Raw genomic sequence first — 22,621 nt, 5'->3', positions numbered from 1 at the left:
GGTTCTCATGTAATTGCTGTACAGTTTTCTAGAGGAGGAGAAATGATATTTTTGTTGTTTAGCACATTAATTGGAAGCAAATTTTGACACATTCCAAAATGATATTCAGATTATGAAAGATCATTTTCATTTTTCTTATAAAGAGGTCTTTTTTACTTTTCAAAAAATAATGTGATTGTAGCTTGCATAGGTATTTTCAGCACTGATGAAAAATCAGTCTTAACAATTGTCCTTGCAGAGCTCCTTTGAGTGTCCTAGCTCACTAGTGTCCCTGAGCATCCTCTGAAAATTGCTATAATTCCTTTGCTGTAATTGCTGAACATCCAAATTAATATAAAATCAGACGTTATAGCTTTAATAGTTACTGGTAGGTTATAGTTATTTGTGTGGACAAGCTGAGACCCCTTACCATCGGTATTTAACCTGACCCTATGAATTAACATAATCAGAATAACAGAGTTGTATTAAGAAGCAATGTGGAATGTTTAGTAAAGCTTCAAACTATTGCTTATGCACCTGGGACAAATACTTTCCTGACTCCTACCTTTACAATAAGCTGAATTAGATCAGCATTACTGGTATACTTTGTCTGACTTAGGATTTAAACAGTTCAGGATTGTTACAAGTGCATTGTTTTGGGAAACATCATTTAAAATATGAATTAAAAAAAATTTGGTAGAACTCCACCAATGCACTCAGTCGGAAGAGAAAAGCTATAGGGGCCTACCAGGTAAATGTGATCTGTAAATTATGGAGTGGCCAGTCCTGTCATTTTCTCTTGAAACAAAATAATGTATTTGAAGAGAAAAAGCTTGTGAATAGTGTTATTAGCAGGATGAATCTTTAGCTGCCAGGAGCCAAGCTGGTGGCTCCCGAGTGTATGCACAAAGCCCTTGGCTGCATTGATATGGTTACTGTTGACTTCTGTGGAGGCTGGAAGCACATTTCAAAATGAAACTCTGCTCCTGGAGGATAAGTGAAGTGAGAATATGTAATGTGTAAAATCTTGTCAATGACAAAACTGTCATTGACTTCAGCAGACAAAATTTAACTCTCTGACTTTTATCTCCTTTCATTTATTTTTATGACTGAGCATGCTTGACAACATGGTAAACAACATTAGAGCAGAGCTCTCGGGTCTCGGAGGATGGCATCCTGCTCCAGCTACCAGACAGAAAATGACTCTTACATATATAGTACTTTTCTAGAAATTCCATAATTACTGCTTCCAACAAAAGCAAAGAAATGAGGGGTTATTTGTGCTATTCCTGTTAAGCTTTTTCTATCATGTCTTAATTCTCATTTAATCCTTTGCACAAGGAATCAACTTCATAATAGGAAGACATCCTCATCACTGTGTGCATGTGGAAATACAGATTTTGAAAGCTTCTTTTGTACTTTGAAACACTTGAAATACCAGAGTCAAGGCTGGCTGCATTTTTAGGATTTTTTTGGTGTTTATATGGTTTTGAAATTACTGTTTTTAACCTCTGCTCCAGAATGCCATTGACCAGATTCATTCGGTGGTTTGTATAAGTTTCTAAATGTCATGTAGGATATAATGCCACATATTTTCTCTTTACTATTTGTTTGCTTTTGCTCTATTTGCCCATTCTATTTTATCGATATGGATGTAACACATGCTTTGTGTATTTACTGAATATTTTGTAAATGGTTTCTGGCTAAAGACTTTGCCTCTTTTATGCCTGAAGATCCAGAAGATTTGGCTTAGACTTGCAAAGAGATTGCATATAGTTACGTTAAGGATTAATTTTCTTTCTAGCAGATATTCTTCTGCTTGTTAGATTTTTCCAAGTTTGTCCTTTATAACAAGCAGTAGAAAAGTTTGATGAGCATGACCTCTTTCTGCTAGTTTAGATGATGTGACTCTGCCTATTTATTTATAAATAATTTAACAGTAAATATTCATTGGATATCTCCTTTTTTGAGCTGATAATTTAAAGTGTACTATATTAAACTTATGAGTCCTTAAAGTGTACAAATGCTGTAAAGCTGGATAAAAGCTTGCAAGCTGGGCAACGGACAGGTGGAATTCATATGCTGTTGGTTGTACAGATGACTAGTATTCTCTTCTTAGCAAAGGTTATCATAAGCCTGATCTGGATTGTAATCAAGTAGTCTATAGGTACTAGTGGCTGGAAATTAAAGTTAATTCCAGTTAAGAGTATGATGTCCTAAAGGGCTCACTCCTAGTCATTCTACATCTTTTACCATTTTCCTAGGCACTTGCTGTTGGCCACATAACAGATGGGACACAGGGCTAAATGAAACTCCTGATCTAACCTAAGGTAGCTGTTCTTACGAGTTAAATATAGTATGATTTTTTTTAAAGGTGATGGCTACTGATGGAATTAAAAAACAGTTAGAGATATGGTAGTTTTATTCACACAGCTTTGCTTTCACATTTGTAATAAAATCTGGAACCAGGTCAGGTTCATGTTCTCTTTTTTGCTTATGTGGAGGTGGATATTTTTCACACATCTGTTTTTTTCAGTGCTAAGTTCCATATGGATCAAATCTTGAATAACTTAGCAGAGATTAATATTTCTCTGGCTATGTCTACACGGTATGTTGTATGCTGCTCAGTCTCCGTGCTGCAGATGGTCTGAGACCTGTGGCTGATGGTGTCCAACGCTGTTCCCACGCTCAGAGCTTTGCAGGGATCCGGCTCTGCGAACACCGCTGTGGTTGCTGGAACCGCTGCACTGCTGGCATGGGCACGGGCGAAGGTTGCTTGCCTCTGCCCGCAGTGTATTGTGCAGATTCACCTACAGAAGAGCACTGGCAAAGAAATCAGGACTCCTTCTTCTTTTTTTTTTTTTTTTTTTTTTTTTTTTAGCAGTCACATCTATGACTGCTGTTCCTTCCTCAGAACAGTTTTTCATTGTGCCAATGAGAAATCACATCAAGAAAATTATAATGGTTAAAAGTCTCTCTCTCTCTCTTCATTCTTGAAGAGTTATTTCTTATCATAGATCAGGTCTCCAACCTGATTTGCTGCAGAGCCCCCTACATATCTGTAGCAACTGAATTGAGAGAGTAGTGTAAATGTGAAAATGGGTTTCTGGAGAGTAGCTTTGGGTCATGCTACCCCTCAGAGAAATGTATGTGAAATCCATTCTGGTTCCTGGTTATATTAAAAAAAATTCAGTGTCCCATTGGTGCGGAACTTGCATTTGATCTGGGGAAGAGCTTTTGGGGAAGACTGAAATCCCCATGCACTCTGCAGGGGAGACTGTGAGAGCAATGTGTACGGCTGAATCAGGCTCAGTGGCCGGAGGGTGAAACATTGTATGGTTTGGATTTGGGACCTACATGACTCCTCTTAACTTTTGGGGAAGCTGTAAAACTTCCTGTTGTTAGAAGGCTGCTAAAAACTTGAGACAGCTCTCATCCAAATCTTTCTCTGTATATTTTTTCTGCTATGCCAGCCACCCAACTGCTTCATCTCAAATCCTGATGCTAGGACACCTCTTGATGTTTGGGCGTTGTCTAGCTAGATCCTTCATTTTCTCTAAGTGAGTCTTGCAAGAAGGGCATGTGTCAGCGATCTTCTGTTTCACTTGTACCTTTGAAGAGGACATGAAGCGCCTACGAAGAGCCGCGGGCTGCTGGGGCTGGTAGCAGAGGCAGCGAGAGGCGCAGGGAGTCCCGGGGGGGGATGGCCGTCGGCTGCGCTCTGCCAGCCTCCGTGTCACCAGCGCCGCGTCGCAACGGCTGCGCTGGGCACCGGGTGAGCGCTAGGCTCCTTTTCTACGCCAGCTGAATCTTACTCCATTTATATACTGCTTTTTTCACAGTAATATTTCCACCGTATTTTAATGCAGTAATAACTGATAGATCATTTTAAAAAAGAGGGGAATGCTTTCTTTCTAGAAAAGATATTTTCCACATTTTTGACCATATGATATTTAGTGTTCTTCCCTGCTGAGCTAGTGCAATTTGTTTAAAAAATCAGACTGTAAATAGTTCAGTTTCTATGCAGTGTTAGTAGTCTCTGAGCACTGTGAAATTATGGAGTTGGAAACTACATCTGCTTTGAAAAGGATCTAGGCTTTCTTTCTATCTTCTTTTTCTTTTCTGTTTTTCTTTTTTGTTTTTTGTTTTTTTTTTTTTTTTTTATCAGACTAGTGTTCTGATCCCTTTTACACCTTTGTATGGGATCATATGGGCTGCAAGAAATAGAATTTGACCTGTAGTTCTTAAGGTGTACATTGCTGCTATCAAAGACTGGTAACAAGAATAATATTCTAGACCAAGAAAAGATTCCAAACCTTTGAATTATTTGGTTCATTTTCAAGTTCTAGACTGGTCAGCAACAATAAAATAAAATCTTTTAAACTTTTATTTGGTATAGTAGGGGGAAAGGGTGTGTGACAGGATCATCAGCAAGCATTTATTTCAGTGCAGACAGATTCATGAGCCTGTGACAGATTTTTATATGAAGAATTTGTGCAGTGAGAATAGATTATGGATATGTTACTGCAGTTACTGCTGCAGTGTATGCAGAATTCAGTAGAAGCTAGTTCTTTTTTTTCCCTCAACTTCAAAAGAAAATGCATTATCTATAGCAAAGTATAATTTATTATAATAAAGAAAGATGCCAGAACAGAATTTTCCCCTGAAATGCATTTCCTGAAGAATGAGGACTAAAAAGGTGCTTGAGCTATCAAAATTTATAAATACTTTTTACTTAAAAAAATACCTTTTTAGGCTTTGTTAAAGAAGTTTGCTTGTCTTCGGACTCTCACACACTCATCCCACTTCTGTTTCTCCTGTCTTCCAGCTTCTCCAGTCACATTTCTGCAAGGTGAAGATGAAGTGAAAAGGAAAATGATTTGTGTCTTCTCTTTCTTTTTTTCTTTTTTTTCCTGCTTTCATGTTTATACAAAGGCCGAATTAATTTTCACAGTGTTTTCACTTGCCAGTTTCTTGCTTATTAGTTGTTTCCCAGTAACACTCGAAAGCCCTCAGTGAGGTGCTGTGCTTGGCACTGCATACACATAGACATACATGGTTCTGCCCATCAAGGCAAAGAGTAAGAGGAAAGAAGATGGTGTCTGGGGAACTGAGGCAAAGAAAAGCCAATACAGAATTATGTAACAAAGCTGAAATTTGATAAAAATGTTGAGTTTTTCTTAAGGGTCACTGCAGACTGCCCTCTCTTAGTTTGCATTTGATTTTGGAACTTGCATCTTCTGCCAAGCCTTGTCCTCTCCATCTTACTCTCAGCTGCAATCAGAAATTTAAACATATTCTGAAATCACAGGTAGTTGCAAACAAGTGAAACTTGAGGAAACAAGAGAGAAGAGAGCATTTTACTGAAATTGTTCAGTTGTTCATAGAGGAAAGAAGATTGTCCCTTTACTTTCTGCATAGGCACACCAGTGTAGGCACTCGTACACTGATGGGAAAGGCATCTGGTACTGATTGATTGGTAAGCAATCCTGGGGAAAAATCATCTTACCAGTGTTTCTATCTTTACATGGCTGAACCATTTACACTCATTCCTCTCTGCACTGGGCAGAGTGTATTTATTGTACGGAAGTGGTCTGAAAGTAGATGTTCTGTTGCTATAATAAATTCACTGCAGTGGTCCTGGTAGTGAGATTAAGTGAAAGTAAAGATGGATTAAAACACTTGTTTTACATACTACTTACTTGACAAAGGAACAAGGGATCTTGGAAGGTGCAGATGAGCTTCCTCTTAGCATCTGTTTGTTCTGTTTGACCTTCATCAGATTTAGGACCACAGCTGTTTTCTTTCACAAACTTTTGGCTTTGTTTTGATGTAAATCTACCCCATTTTATGGTTATGAGTCCAGAAGTGGACTCAATACCACACATTCTTGCTCCCCCTGGAAGGCTGGTAGCCTGGTTATGGAGGTCCACGGTCTTCCTCAGTAGCCCGAGCTCCAGCTGCTTGAAATGCTGTCTGCTCTGAGGGTAAAAAACATTGGGAACCATTCAGAGAAAATAGAGCCATATGGTGTCCCAGCAAGATTTGAAGGTGGCCAGGCCAGACATGGCCTAGTATGTTCAGAGCTGTGCTTAGCTCTGCTCTAAGGCGTTGACTGGGCCTGAGCTTTTTCCTTGTTTTCTAGAGGCTATCTTAATACATACTAGAGGTGGGATTTGGGATCTGGGCTCAGGTTCAGATCTGTGCCCAAGATGCAGTGTGGATATAGCCTAGCAACTGGGAAGGATGTATGTGGTTTGATACTTCATGGTGCCAAAAGCCAAATTTGTCAGTTGGTCATTGTATCAGCGGGCAGACTTGATTATAACTGTCATTGCAGTTTTCTGGTGAGGAACTACAAGAAAAACAAGAAGTAAGTGGTAAATGACTATGGGAAAAGTCAGTGAGAAAGTATTGCTGCAGTGGGTACTTACTAATTCTTAAAAGTCTGCTCACAGTATCATGTAATGCTTTTCTTATGCTTGAATATACATGTGAGTATAAAGATGTGTGATTATCTACATTACTCTTTTTTTTTTCTTTTCTCACAGTGCATGCCAATTAAAGGTCTTGGATTTGTGCTTGGAGCCTACAAATGTATTTGCAAGGCTGGATTCTATCATCCCAACATCTTTTCAGTGAGCAGCTTTCAGAGTAAGTGCCTTTGCATGAGTTTTTTTAAAAAAGGAAGAAACAGAGATAGCATTAATAACGCAGGATTCCTTTTTATCCTAGTCAGGGTTATACAGTAAAATCCCAGTGGTTTGCAACTCTCAGATTATATAATCACTTACGGAGTTCTAGCCCTTTGGTTTGTCTACACTTGAGGATCTTGTAAAACATACCCTCTTTAAGCATATTTGATTTGTAAATAAAATATGAAAAGAATTACTGCTATAAGGAAATAAAGATTTCTGGCACCTGTGATCAAGGACAAGTAGTGAGGAAATAAGTGTCTGCTCATTTTCTCTTTTGTTAGGGCAAACTGGGATGCTCTAGGCTCTGGTTTTATGTCTGTTTACATTGTTTTAATTTTACTCCGTTTACAAAGGAGAATGCAGAGGAAGAGTCCAAGCTGTTATTCTTAGTGGTGACCTGCTAGAAGTGAGTGAGATCTGCAAATCCGTTGTCTTGATTGTATGGTGTGGATTACAGATAGCCTGCACGTTCCCAGAAAACAAGTTGTCATGTTGTACTTAGCTCTACTGCCCTTCTTGTGGGTGGCTCAGTCTAAAATGATACACAGCAAGGAAACTGTTAGCTAGTATGTAAACTGCTGCCTAAGTCTTTGTCTGTTACTTTCACCATATAACCCAAGTGTAACCTCTGCACAGACTTTGTGCTAGAATTGTTACAGTTATACTAGTACAGCTCATACTGCGGTTACAGGTGTAAAGGTGTTGCTTGAAGGTGTAACGGGGCAGAGGTTGCCATTCCCAGCGTCTTGGCACCATCCGCTAGCCAAAGGTTCGTGTCCTCACTGCCTTGCTGGTGGAGCAGTTCCTATGGGATGTCCAGGGGAACAGCGATGAGAAATTTTCACCAAACTTGGTCCAGAGCTGTGGACTCCTGCCTTGGCGAAATATAGCTATTTCTGTTCCAGAATAGAAACAGCTCCAGTGATATTGAATGCACATCTGCACCTCTGCGATACTCTGTATCGCAGATGCCTCAGGATATGTTGGGGTAGATAAAGAGGTGCCAAGTTTACCACATAGACGTGCCTGAGATTTTCATCACATCTTTCCTTATTAGTGATTTAGATATAAATTATTTTTTATTTCCCTGCACTGCAACTTCTAAAAATGAAAGTACTTAGATATAAGGGAAATTTTGTCTAAACGAAAGATGAAAAGGATACCATAAAGAGAAGTCTGGATAGACTTAACAGCTGTGTTTTGAACCTCTGCTGTAACACCTTCTATATTTGGGTTAGATTTTTCCCTATTTTACACAAGTTAAAAAGTTTGAAAAGAAACAGATGAAAGCTAGAGGAGAATCTCAACCTACTTAAAATGAATATGAAAATACTTATTTAAATGTTTTAAGATGGTAAATCATGTGCAGGATTATATGACATGACACTTGTGAAAACATGCCGCATGTTACTTGTGCCTGATAATTGGGTTAAATATATTATTCAGTGTGAACTCAAGGGCTGCAAATAAGGCTTCCGGTTTCCTTGCTGTTTTAGTTGCTCATGAGTGCTCCTTTTTACATGAAAAGTGACAGGGACTTTAGGTGAAAGGTGGGTAGATATTTTAATATTAGGAAAGCCTTAGAATTCCCGTGTCCCTCCCCACTTTTTTTGTAACCCTGACTTCCAGATATTAATTCTTTTGACCTATGTTAGGGATTGGCCTATTTTTTAATAATCTGGTCATGTTTGGAAGTAGATCAGCCAAATATCTCAGTCCTAACCCAGAATATGCCAAATCTCCTGTAAATATATGTAATAGAAATAGCATATTGTGTTTGTTCAAAGGTGTATCTGGTGAATGCTTGTTTCCCTTCCTTTTTCATACTGTAGGGTGTCATACAAGGCAGCCTGGTGATAGTGCTTTTTTTCTCTGGGCTCTCTATGAATTTTTTAATAGAGCCAGGCTGATGCTTGGTTGCTCCTGGAGTGCTGTGAGTTATGGTGGAGTTGGAATTTAACCCTCCTGAATGAAAATATGAAAAAAATCATTCTTAGATTTCTGTCATGTCAGGTCCACAAAACACACAAAAATAATATGGCTAGAGATAGTAGCAACATTGGTCATTAGGGATGGGATTCATTTTATGCCATATTAGCTGTCTAAGATGTAGATGCCTAGATGTCATCTAGGCTTCCTTTATAGTTGGTGGAGAGAGTGTGGTTCCTCTGGAGGGTAATCCTACCACTTTAGATATTTGCCCTAAGAGAGAAGAAGGCATTGTTTATTATAGAAGGAGGAGCCTCTATGCTAATTTTGGTTGGATATTAGACTTCTAAATGGCCAACATGAGTGAAATTTGTCTCAAAGTAATATTTGCCTACGCTGATATGTAAGGGGATGTGATTAAATGATGTGAGGTCACTTTGCTTTGACTTTTCTGTTCTAGGAGTTAGTTAAATAAACATGAATTTGGAAAAAGTCATTAAAAAACCTGTTTTAATTCATCTAGATTCAACTCAATCTGCGCAGCTCTATAAATCATTTCAAAAAGTGAACAGTGAGACAGCTAGTGTAAGACTGTAAAGGACTGTGAAGTAAAGGAAGAAAAAAACAGTAGTTGAAGGCATCTTAGCCTTGTCACCACTGTATTCTGAAAAAAAGAAAGAGTAGAAGACAACAAGGTTACAATGACTGCAATAAGTATTTGGAGATTCAAAAAACTGCTAATAAAAAAATTCTAGACATGAATCCTGGGAGCAGTTTTGACAGAAGCTGTCTGACCTGAAGATCTCTGTGGAGATAGGTTGGTGAAGTTGGATGATAAGAGATATGAAGCTGGGTAGAAGTGCCAAAGATTTGTAAAATATTCCTAGAGGAAGAAAACAGAAAAGATTTGGAGGTCTGAAGAGGTAAGTAGGTAGTAGGTGGGTAGGTAGATAGGAGAAAAATTGACCAGTTCTGTACTTCTGTGCATTCAAAAATTAGATTGAGTGTGTTATATCTTGAAATGTGAACACATCTAAATGATCTTGGGATTCTGCACCATAGAAAAGTTAATTTAACTACATTTACACAGCATGCCTGAAGTGACAGTTTTACATGGTGGAAAGTCTTTGCGGTATGTCCAGCTGAAAGATAGCTGCGTAGAATGGCTGCAGAGAGAAAGTGGACGCTGCATGGCTTGCTCAGTGGGCAGGCTTAAGTTAAATGATTGTTGCTCTACCTCTTTTGCAAACGCAGCTCGGAAAACCGAGTTGCATCACTGCATGCACAGTATCTGCAGCAGTAAAGCTTCTGCAGACCTGTTGCTTTTCTGACTTCAAACAGAACAATTTTGCTGCTCCCAGGAAGGTTGCCTGGCTCATGCTGAAGGTTTTAGAACTGTGAATGGGACCATTTTTTGGGGCTGAAACTTAGGCCATGATGATACTTGTGAGGATGCCAGACAGGAGAGCAGTTCCCTTCCGAAAGCTGGATATTTATTTTTCAGAACTGACAGTGTCAAAATGTGTAAAGCGTTTCTTCCGTTGCTACATTGGTTAGTGAGAACCCTGGGTATTAGTGAGATGTGGAGTAACTGCCATTTTTCCAGGGTCTTTTCTGAGAACAGAAATTGATTTAAAAAATATACTTCGGTATATTATACTTCGGCAAGCTAAATTAACCTGTAAGTGTTTGAATACATGATTAAGCACTGTATTCTAACGTCTCATTTTTAGGTAGCTGACTTTCAGTGTTATAGGTAGAAGAGATTAATTAGTGAATACATACATTTTAACATTTTTGTAGCACATTCCACCAAAGCGCTTACGTTGTCTGCCCCACAGGTTAGTTAGGTTTGCATTGGAAGATCCTTAGTAGAACAGCAGTGCTTTGGTCAACCTAAAATTGCATCCTCTTATAAGATGTTCCTTCAGCTCTTGCTGTATGGATGTGGAACCTGCCTTGAGAAAAAAGGCCCTTGCACCAGAGGTAGCTCTCTTGTCTGGAGATGAATATCTGTCTGACGGGGCTGTGTTCACATAAATAGCCCTAAGAGGGGATTCCAGCTCCATTGGAATTCCCATTTTTTATGCCTGCTCTTAGGCTTTGGTTCTTCAGCAGAACTCACACGTGCAGACCTGTGCACCTATGAAGACTGCCACTGACTTCAGCGAGACCTTTGTTTGGTGACAATTATGACCATGGCTGATTACAGTTTGAGATGCAGGCAGATCTAATTACAGTCACACACTGTGTTTAAGTTACTGCTGCCACATGACTTTAATAGTGTGGTTCCTGATTTACACCATTAGAAAACAAAAGCAGAATCAGCCTATCGTTCTGCTCAATGCTCAGCATGCTCTGAGTGTTTATCTGTTGGGTTTTGACTGGAGAATGGGATGATTTGGCTTGGGATGGTAGTAATTCCTGCCCTAGCACTTAACTGTCTGCAGTACCATACTTTGCAGGGACATCTCAGCTGGTAATGCAGCAGCTGCTGAGACACCCATAGCACAGCACAGTGTATATAGGAGAACCAAGGGGAAGAGTTACCCTCATGAAATTTTCTTAGGAGACCATTTTCAAACCAGGAATAGGTTGGTCAGACAGAAAAGGAAGACTAGGATGGGAGGGAGAAAAATAGGACAAAAATTTTAGTAGACAGGACGCGATCCCTTTTAAGCTTCTGATTTTCTTTCTCTAATACTCTGGGATTTTCTTAATTACACTTCATATTAGTTGGAGTCCCTGTTCCTCCCTTCCACCAATTCTTTGTGTTACTTTCTCCTTTCATTTTTTTAGTTTTTTACTGTCTTTTCTATGTTGTTCTGCGTACCTTCCTCCTCCTGTCCTTAGGTCTAACTGCTACAGCACAGGATCAGTACTGCAGTGTTCGATCAGTGGTAAAACTGCTTCTGACTAACATGGAGCAGAATTGGCTTCTTGTTTGTCCCCCTCCACATCAGCAGTGTTTAAAATCTTTTGGCATGTTCAGTTTGGAGACAAAAAATTGGTTTTCTTCTCCTGTTAAACCATGTTTATTGCAAAAGAGCTGCTGAAATAGAAAAAGACATGGCACAATGAAATCGTGGCCTGCCAGTGCTGCAAGAGGCAGTAATTTCATGGTTCAGTTGGACAATCCATGATTTGGATGGATGTTTTATTGACTTCAGTCTGAGGACATTGGCTGGACATAAAAGGCAGAGCTGTTCAGTTTTGCAGTGTGTTGCAGTGTTGTGGGGTATAGTCAAGGCGGAGGTATGGATGGGTTTAAACTTCCTTTCCAAACAAGCTCCATGTTAGCAGTAAATGCAACAATTGGTTATTTCTCAAGAACATCTCTTAGAGGATCATTTTGATGGGAGCTGTTTTGATGAACTTTTTAAGGAGGAAAAAAAAAAGATGAGGATTGTAAATAACTCCTTATCACTTTCACATTGTGAAAAATCTTGAGTAGATCCAATAAATATCTCTTTTATACTAGCTGTATTGAAGAATCTTTTCCAAGCCAAAAGATATTCTCCAGATAATCAGTCATAGCTGGCAGGGCATGAGATGCATTTTGATGATCTTTCCGTGTATACAGCTGAAAGCGTTACACCAGAGAGAATGGCAAAAGTTTGCTGTTACGTTATGAAGTCACATCCTTGGGATATTTACTATTACAGCTGTTTATCAGCTATTATCCCTATAGCTTGTGACAAGCATAAACATGAAGAAACTTCCATGCGTGACTCAGATAAGAAAATGCATGGTAAAATGGATTATAATCTATTTTCAACAGTTTTCAAGGCTGAACATTTTAGAAACAGAGTAAGAATTTCAAGTTTAGGAGCATTAACCATTATTAAGCAATAGTCACATAATATTTGTGACTTCAGTAATTCTTAACTCTCATTTTAGTTATATTTTTTCGCTATTTAAGCTGTTACTCTCAGAATATTTTAATTTATTTAGTTACCACAATAAAAGCACTTTATTAAAGAATGGCTCATCTGATTCGGAAAAGTCAGGTTTATAGAGTTAAAATGAGTTAGGACATTGGCTAGTTGAAGGGTGATTCCTTCTTACAGAAATGCTAAAGGAACAGTTGGAGGGTTGAAAAGTAGGTTTAGGTGAGTGTAAATGTAGATGGAATGAAATAGAAAACTCTGACTGTCAGTAGTTCACTCTTAATTTGGATGTGGGGATGGGAAGCTCGTGACTGTGACTTCTTTCTCTGTCAGAAGGACAGTGCTGTTCTGTTGCTGTATCTGTAATATATAAAATAGAGACATAAAGTTAGGCACAGTAAAGATGTGTTTCAGTCCAGCTCTTGGATGATAATGAGCAGATAAAGATGGGGTGTTGCAAACTGACAAGAAATTCCAGGCTTGCAAGACTAATAATGAGAATTAAGGACATAGTTCATCCTATTGAAAAAATATTTAAAAAACTAGTAGACAGCTTCCTTAGAGGCTCTCCATCTTCTCAGGATGCCCAGGCATGGTTATTTTCTAACATTTCCATTCCTACCTCTCGTATCCTGAGTCTAGATCAAAGAGACACAAAAATCTTCCACGTAATTTCTACTTGTCTTTAAGGAAATCTGATTGCCTGCATTAGTCAGCAGCACTCTACTATATTTAGGTTTCCAGCATCTTTGTTTAGAACAAAGCTCCAAAGATAATTCCACATTCTTAATGAAAAATACCTGCCTGTTTTCTGCTCGCCATGGAAAGCACGAAAGACGCACCCTTACACCAAGGACCTCCAGGAGCAGCATGCCAAATAAACATACTTGGATATGCAGCCTGTTTATTCCTTTCCCAGGCTTTGTCTGTCAGTAGATGTATGCTTATGCACATTCATACATACATTTGAGGAAGGCAGAGATAATTACCCTTACAGATAACCTTCTATTTCAAACATTTCAAGCTGAAAGTCCAAAGAGTGTTTTATAAGCCAATATGCATGTGTAATGTCACTGAAAGGCATTGTCTCTTGAATTAAGAATAACCAATACAAGATTTATTACCTTCATTGCTGGAGGAAGAGAATTTTGATCAGAGATATTGGAGCAATTCTCCAGTCATGTGAAAAGTGGGAAAAGTTAGCATGTATGCATTTTGACACACCTGGAAACTCCTAAACCTGTCTTTCTTAAATTACACATTTTCAGCAAGTTCAGCTTGCCTTCCTATTTAACATTATTCCTTTTTCCTGTCTTCCTTTTATCCTTCATTAAATGCCTGTATTTATGCATGAGGAAAAGCAAGAATTCTCCTGTATGCTGTGTTGGTGGTTTCACTTTGACAGGCAAGGTATCAGCTCAGAGTAAGAAAATGCTGAGAACTATTGATTTACATAGACAAAATATTAAGTTGCCAGTAGGATTTCTAGCATTCCTAGGTGTGCTTGTGTGGACAATGGAAAATTATATTTGGTGTAAATGCACTAACTTTTCTTTGGGCACAGAATAGTGTAATCATCCAGCAGTATGCTGACCAAATAGTAATTAAGAAGAGTTTTATCTAATCTGAAGCTAGTTAGTTCACTGGATAGCATCTTTATGAGATTTGAGAACAATCTGAAGTAGGATAAGAGCTTGTACTGTGAACATTAAGTAGTTAATGAGGTCTGCTCTCCATGTATCTGTGTAAAATCCCCTCTTTTTTCCCAAATGATGTATTTTTTTCCCCCATTCAGAAGTCTACTTCAAAGAATTTCCTGTGCAATTTTAGCCCACTTTCAATACAGTGGGAAACATTTGGCATTTAATAAGTTCACTCTCCCTCATGTCTAAATTGGTTTGTATTTTCTGAGTGTGGCAATGCAGGGTGAAATGACAAAAGCAGCCCTGGATAACCCTCCTGTAGCTTAATGAAAGAGAAGAGGGGAAGAAAGGGAGTCAGCAGAGAACAGTTCTTGCTCCTGTATGGATGAACTGCCTATACTGTACAGTTAAAGTGTCTGTCCTTACCCTATTTGACATTTTCAGGAAAGGATGCAGATAATCGCTTTTCTGGGAATAAATTGTCAGAGGAAGTCTACACCTGCCTGCCCTGTAGGGAAGGATGTTCGTACTGTACAGATGATACTCCCTGCTATGCACAAGAGGACAAGTATTTGCGGCTTGCTATCATCTCGTTCCAAACGCTCTGTATGCTGCTGGACTTCATAAGCATGCTCGTAGTCTACCATTTTCGCAAGGCAAAGGTAAGGAGATGTGTTTTACTTAAATCTTCTTGCTTATTGTATGGTACAGACTCACTGGTGCTGAGTGAAAAGCTTCTAATTTGGAGAGTCAACTTCTCAGCTGAGGAGCTGAATTCTTTTTCAGAGAGTAGGATTTCCAAATGGGAATGCTTCGCTTTAGTCATGGAGCTACCTAAATTGGTGATAAAACTTTTGAAAAAATGCTGAGCAACTTGTGGCTGCCAATGAAATCTGCGTACATTTGTTGATAATTGGCATAAATCAAGGAAATCTATTGTGTCATAAGTCATTTCAGAAAATCAGGCCAAGCATGAGGTCCCCAGGGCATGATATGTGTATTTATAGTCTCTGGATCTTGAAAGACTCTACCTGTTTTACCACTGTTGGGAAGGATGTTTGGCTTCAATATATTTGAGAGAGTGATTGGATAATAGTTATATCAAAGAGAAATCTTTCCAAAGAGTTCTAGTTCACAGATAGCTTAAACTTAATTCTGGGGTTGAAGATTTTTTTCACTGAAGTAGGAACATATTAAGTAGTATCTGAAAATACAGAGTCATGGTTTATGTACTGCTCTAATGAACTTTTGCTTTTACCTCATTCAAAATATTTTTACATGTAGTATCTCATGCAATCTCTCTATTGCCTCAATAAATACTAAATACAGAATAGTCTTGGCAACTTCCAGTTTACAGAAAAAAAAAATAAAGGAATCTGGCACATCTTCACTACCTATATTTGGAAGATGTAGGTGTGCACACATTATGCTATATTGTTGAAATTAATAGCTTCATCCAGTTGCCATAACTAGAGAAGCATTTCCATCTTGTTTTCTGAAACACCTGATCCCACAACTTCCTAATCCTACAATGTCTGTATTAGAAATATGTCTCGTTTTAATATTCTGGCAGGAAATCATGGACTGTAAAATTTGTCTTTTTCTTCTGTTTCTGACAGTTTTTATGTTTAATGAAATTGCATAAATTGATCCAAATTACAGACTTGATTCTATGTTTATAAGATCTTTCATTATTGAAAGTCTGTTGTAAGCATCTCTTCAGTTGCCTAATGCTAACTAAGCAAAAGAACTTCATTCCAATTCTGTGAGGTTTTAGTCCTTACAGTAATGTTACTGTCTTTTAATGGCTGTGTTAAACAGATAACATCATGAAAAGTATTCCTTATGACTTAAAAATTGTCTCTAATCTGCAAAGTGAACAAAGCAGATTATTTCATACCCAGCTATTGCACATTTGTTTTGTAACTACTACTGTAAAAAAAACAAATGTATCTTCATTAGACATATTATAGAAATCTTATATTTCATAAAAAATGATAGTAGTGAAAAGCACGTTTATACTTTTGTGGTGATCAACCCTTCCTCCAAAGTAAACTATGAACAAAGAACCAGAAAGGAGATGAATATTTAATTCCAAAACAAACCAAGAGACATTTACATGCCCTTCCTTGTTTCTAAAGAACTTTTATGAGAAAGCATAAGCCTATTTTTTCCAGATTACCCTTAGAGATTTATGGTGATATCTGAATAAATGAGAACTAGACATGAAACAAAACAAATACTTTTTTTTTCCGAACAGTAAAGGAATGTCTTTGGGACATTGCATTTCATTCAGTTGGACAGAGATGGATTTAATTATAAATTGACTATTTTAGAAGATATTTGACTTTACTCTAAATGTATATCTCACAAGGAAAAGATGAAGAAAAATGAGGCAGAAAAATAATATGATGGTTAATAATCTTTTCCTGAATGATCAATATTTTCAAGAAATGGAAACTGAAAAATAATTTTCCATTGCCTTTCATGTTGTTCAGCTGAGTTTTTTCTTGATTTCCTTTTATGTTCTTTATCTTGTTGGTACAGCATGATTTTAAAAAGAAAAAGATCTTGTGTGATTAACATGAAATGAGAAGCTGTATGAAGGGCAAGCATACCGAGAACAATGAGTATTTGCATAAGAAAGCTGCTGGTTACATTGGATAATGACAGAAAATTGGAGTGAATGAATAAGACTGGTAACTGCCTGTGTTCTCTCCATCAAGAGGGAAAAGTCATGAAAATGAAAGAAAAGCTGTTGGAATATTCAAAATATCTGCACTCTGAGTGCAACTGTTAGTGGAACAAACTGGAATTAGGTTAATATATTGGTGAGTGATTAAAGTTACTATGCTCATATCCATTGCAATAAGTAGGTGTTGGAGAAGGGCATTTTTTGGATTGCCTCCCACATATGGGACTGCAATATTCAAATAGTTTAGCAACAGCAACTTCTAATACTGAATTTTAATGGAAAGAACCATATACTGCTACTATATTAGGAAGCAATCTGCAAAGTAAATCTTTAAAACTGCAAAATAGGGTGCTCAGAATTAAGAAATGCAATTTAAAGGCTCCAGTGCTGAAAAGAATGAAGCATAGCTATGATGTGGCCTGTTGGTATAGCTGCTGATCAAAAGATAGTAAACTAGAGAGACAAATTGTTACAGTAATATAACAAGTTACTACTCTAGTAAAAGTGTGCAGAAGAGAACATGGCTCTCTGCTTGTGCTTTATGGAGACTCTTGGTAAAAATTAATTTCAAAAACCCAGAGTCTTGAAAATTTAAACTCTGGCAGCTAAAAGCACCTTGGGAAAAAGCACCTCAGACACCCAGACTATCATATTGTGACAGTGTGATAATTTACACCACAGGAATCTTTTAGCTCATGATGGAGATGACAACCTTCATCCCAAAATTCTGCTTTCAGTAAGAGTAGATGCAGATGGAAGGTATTATAGGAAAAGGGAGGAATATCTAACCTATTCAGATTGCAGTGGTTACAGATATTAAGACCAAGCAGTACTCATAACAGAAACTTCTGTGGAAGAGTCATATACCTACATTAATTTCATCAGCAGTGCAGAATGTGTTCCCGATCTAAACCAGTTACAAAAAAGTGTTGGTAAGGATCTACTGCTCTTCTCCGAAAGGAGAACACAGCAATGAGAAGGATGTTTTCAATAATTGCTTCCAACGAGTTATTGACAGAATGTGTAGATTCAACTTACCCTTTATGACATGATCTTTATTACTAAAGTAGGATGTAATAATAATAATCTACAGGGAAACCTGGTAAATACCTGCAAAGTGGTTCCATGAGTGAAAGATCTTGACAAAATGAATGGTAGTAAGTCAGCAAATCCAGATGGTATTCACCCATGACCTCTAAAAGAACCCTTCTACAAAATTACTGTATTGTTTACTGTGGCGTAAGCCACTGCTTACATTAGTAGCAGAACAGGGGAAATGGAAGATAGGAAATGTTGCATCCATATTTGAGAAGACTTCCAGTAATGATAAGAACACTAAAGCTCAGTAAATATGACTTGCGCTAACAAATGCATAGAAACAATGGTAAAGACTAGAACTGGTAGATACATGGATAAGTGTGAGAAATGGACTTTTGTGAGAATGTGATGTCCTACAAATGTATTTGTAGGTCTATGAAGGTGGATTATGAGGTTATAGGTAAGGGTACTTTTTCAAAGATCCACTACCGAAAGCTCTTAAAAATAATGCTCTCCAAGGGCTAAGAGAGATAGACTTCTTTTAGATAAAAGAAATGACAGAAGAAATAGCACTGCAGCGAATACAGTATAAAACCATGAACAGCATGGAGAAGGTGTAGTGTGAACAAATATTTACTGTTCCTTGTAATATGAAACTGGAGGATGTTTCATGACTCTATCAAATGGTTTAAAAAAAGGCAAGAAACCCACAAAGTAGATGTTTTTTTACAAAACTTTTAATTACTTTATGACACTCATTACCACAGAATACCACAGATCTCAAAGTATAAATCCACTCAAAGAGAGTTTAGGAAGAATCATATCATTGATGTTTTCTTTGTTGACTGTTTAAACACGATAGTTTTGATGAAACTTCTAGTTCAGGCAGTGGCTTGATTTTTGGAAACTGGGAGGATAGAGTAGGAAGGATCTCTGTATGCTATTCTCCTTCTTTAATAATTCTGCTTCTTTAATAACAGGCTGTGACTTGAGATATGACACCATAGACTTACACAGTAGCATTGGAAAGATGGCAGAACAAATATCAGAGAGACAAATCAAGATTCAGATCATTTGTCCGAGAGGCAATTATGCCAAGCTGTCAGTAGTGGTACTGACCAAAATCTTGGCATTGCCAACCTGTAAATGGCAATAAAGAAGAGTGATTTCAAGCAGTAGTCAGCACTGGCAAACAGTACAAAATGGAACTGCAGAAGGATGAGAAAATTCAGATCGATACTAAGGAATTCATTTCAGGCTTTGCCAAACATGGGTGAAAGCAACAGGCTAAAAAAATGGGCATAGCTCAGCAGCAATGTCATTTAATTACAAGAGTCGTAACTGGAGAAAATCATGGACAGAAAATGTGGAGAAGAATGTAGAATGGGAAGAATAATAAAATTTTGGAAGTAAAACACAGAAGCAGAAAAAGGTAAACTACTAATGGAAAGTATTGTAAGGAAAGATAGAGACAACTGGAAAAGGTATCAGAGAAAGCAGGTGCTGCTGCTATAGCAGGAAAATGCAAACAATTTAGCAGGAGAGTAAATGGAAGAAATGGGCCAAAGTCAAAAAGGGAAAAAAATTCAGAGGTAATACAGAAGGGAAAACAGATATGCAGATCACCTCAAATAAATTTTTAACTACTCTAGACAACCGTAGTGTGTGTTGTGAAAGTTGGAAATTCTTGACTTGTCATTAACACAAGCTTCAAGAGGCTGAAAAATACCCAGGAGATGGAAATCGATCAAATCCTATCAGAAATGCTAACAATACTTGACAACGCCAGTTTAATGATACTAGTGGAGTTAATTTAATGAAGCTTGGGAAGAAGAGATTTTTCCTTAGTAGTGGAAATGTTGGAGTGTTCTTCAAATGCCCAAATAGAGTGATCTTCTGAACACTACAACTGGGTTGAGGCTTCTGCAGTGTGATAGTGAAAGAGATAAAGGGACAGTTTATGCAAAACGGAGAACAGGTTGAATTGAGGCTCTAAAACACTTCGGATGGACTAGATATTCATGCTAGCAATTGTAAAACAGTGTATAAAATAGTAGGCTCCTCTTGTTTGATTTTCAAAAGACTTTGGCAGACTGCCTGAATTGATCTTCCAGAACATCCTTCAGCCCTATGGAATCAGATATTCATGGCTATATAGAGAGATGCAAAATACTCTCCTAGTCTGAAGAACTGAAAAACAAATTGACTCAAGGTGAATGCTAGCAAACATCCTTGTGTGGTGTGGCATTATTATTGATTGGATAATGCAAGCATTACTACTTAAAAACACGTCCAAAAATATGAGATGAGGCTAACAAAAGTGGCTGACTAGGCAAGGACAGAAATTAGTGATGCTTAAACAAATACTCTCAAGCTGGACAGCGAAGAAAAAGCCTGAACAAAGTAGAAGAATTCATCTATATAAGTCATGCTATATGAGCCAATAGAGAACTCAAAGAGGGAATGAAGTTCTGCAGTATTGATTAAGTGTAATATAAGGAAAGCAGAGCTATATAGCACCAGAAAGAATAATGTTTAAGAATTTTTTTATTTCAGGGCAGATGTAGGATTGCAAGGGCTAAAGATCTACCAGAGCTTTGGAGTGGAAACCAGCTGCGTTTGTAAACACGTAAGTTCTTTGGAAGTACTGGACAGTAGAAGAATATCACCTGCAAAGAAGATAAAGAACTTTTTAGTTATCAGGTTGTCTTCTAAAGGATCAAAAAGAAGAGATGAAAATAACTGATCTTTTGAGTGGCATACCAACTCATGCCTGCAGCTAGAAGGTAGAATACAACTGCTGGAAGAACTGCAAGTGCACTTAAGAAATGCTAAGAGCAATTGTTGGCAAAGAGAGCAGAGAAGATAATCTCAGACCTACAGTGGAAGAGGCTAATTGCTACTTCAGCAGCAGTGATGCATTAGCCTTGACACATACTATGTGTATTTAGAAGGGACTTGTTTGCTGTGAATTCTCTTTCAGCTTAACACTACTTAAGGTCTCTGAGTGTTTGCACTAAAGCCAAGTTACTTTTCCATAATTTTTCCTTTTCATTCACTGCGGTGAACTGAATTCTGAGTGGGAAGGAAAATTACAAGCAAAAGTGAGGAAAACTTGAGTAATTCGGTTCTTTCTACATCCCTAAGATATCTCTTGCCCAGCATCTCTATAAAGATATTGTCTAGCATCTCTATAAATCCAGCATATCAAGGTGAAATTAATGGCAACAAGCACACTTGGAAAAGGTTGTTTTCAGCTCTTCAAAGTAATATAAAATTTTTTACAAGAGTTTCTTCAAGAATTCAGAACAATGCTGTCATATGGCATTAACCATGGTAAAGAACAGCTATAGAGCCCGTTGAAAGGAAGGGCTTTGCCCCATTCGGAACCATATCCCACTTCCAAGTATTAGAAATGTGTAACTAAACCACTTCCTATTCTACTGGTCTTTTATTTCCCCTTTATGAATGCTCCAGAAACTTTGGAAATACAACTACTTTTAATGAGAGGAGAAAAAACGTATATATTTATCTAGAAGCCTGATCAAAGAAAAACAGGCAGTTAACAAGACTCAGCTGGTAAAAATTACTTTAGCACTCTTGGTGGAACTGCAGCATGTAATGGCAGCTGACTATCTGTTTTTGTATGTTTTTTACTTTCTGTTAAATTAACATTTACAGTGGTTGGCATTCAGGATGACTTCCGTAGCTTTCCCTCCAGTGTAACCTTATTTAAATATTCTGCTAAATATGAGTTTAAAATGTTAAAAGTCCTTCAAACAATGCAATTCTAAACACTGCACAGAACTACTCATAGATAGAAAAACAATATGCATATTAATACTGTAGTTCCCCTTTTTAATAGTGAGAAATGGAGAATTCCTTTTCTCCCTTACTGTAACCGTGATGGCACGTGGCAATTCAGAGTGAGATAATCATAGGCTACTGATGTGTGTCATACATCTTTAAATATTAAAGCCTGCTGGCTTTGCAAACATACCTTTTTTGCTAATATAAGTCAGTCCTTTCTATTCTTTAGCTTTACAATGGCATCTTGATGTACTTGTGCCCAGATGCCTTTCATCTTTGGTGGACATTCTGCTTTTCTCTCCCTAGACACCAATTTCTGACATTTCAGCTGAAGTGGAAACTTTGTAGAGGGAAGAGATCTTGCACAGATGGAGTAGCTGTCCTTACGTGCTATGCTGGTGGGCATACCTGACAGTTCACTCAGCACCTGCGGATTCTATGCAGTGCTTTGTACACCCCTCCTTCGTCATATCTTTGAGTGAGAACCTAGTTTCTTGTGATTTCTCAGGGAATTTTACTGTAGTCTTGAGGTGTGCAGCTTTAAAGACACAGAAGATGTTTTCAAAATTGCAGTTGCTTTTAGTGGAGTTCTCATTTCTTTATTCATAAAATAGAACTCATAAAATGTCCTTTCCCATTTTTCTGCAGAGTTAAGATATGCCTTTAGGGATGTACTTCTCTAACTCTCACATAAATAATTACAGAATACCATATTGAAAAGATAGTAAGTGCATGGTCTGTTTGACTGTGTTAGCTGTTGAAAATCACAAAAGACATACTGGCTGCTGGAGTTCCAAAGGAAAAAGTGGGTTGACATGCCTGGCTGTACCAATGCTACTGCCCTGTATTTGTGAGGTGTGGTGGCATTCACATCATAAACACGAGGTGTTTCACATCTATATGTATTTGTAATCTAATAGTTTAGGGGAATTAAGTACT

At 37.8% G+C, this 22,621-nt stretch overlaps 1 protein-coding gene across 1 annotated transcript in view; it reads left to right on the top strand.

The window, feature by feature from the left end:
* The window catches only part of GPR158 (G protein-coupled receptor 158), a 202,805-nt gene that overhangs the window by 83,149 nt on the left and 97,035 nt on the right, over nt 1-22,621 (top strand). The window contains exons 3-4 of the mRNA XM_062567691.1: nt 6,531-6,633; nt 14,584-14,801. Of these exons, the coding sequence (XP_062423675.1) occupies nt 6,531-6,633; nt 14,584-14,801 (321 nt within the window). The remainder of the gene's footprint in view (nt 1-6,530; nt 6,634-14,583; nt 14,802-22,621) is intronic.

Source organism: Rhea pennata, chromosome 2 (assembly GCF_028389875.1).
Source record: "Rhea pennata isolate bPtePen1 chromosome 2, bPtePen1.pri, whole genome shotgun sequence".
Lineage (NCBI taxonomy): Eukaryota > Metazoa > Chordata > Aves > Rheiformes > Rheidae > Rhea > Rhea pennata.
Note: the sequence above shows the minus strand (reverse complement) of the source record. Positions and strands in the feature narration are given on the sequence as shown.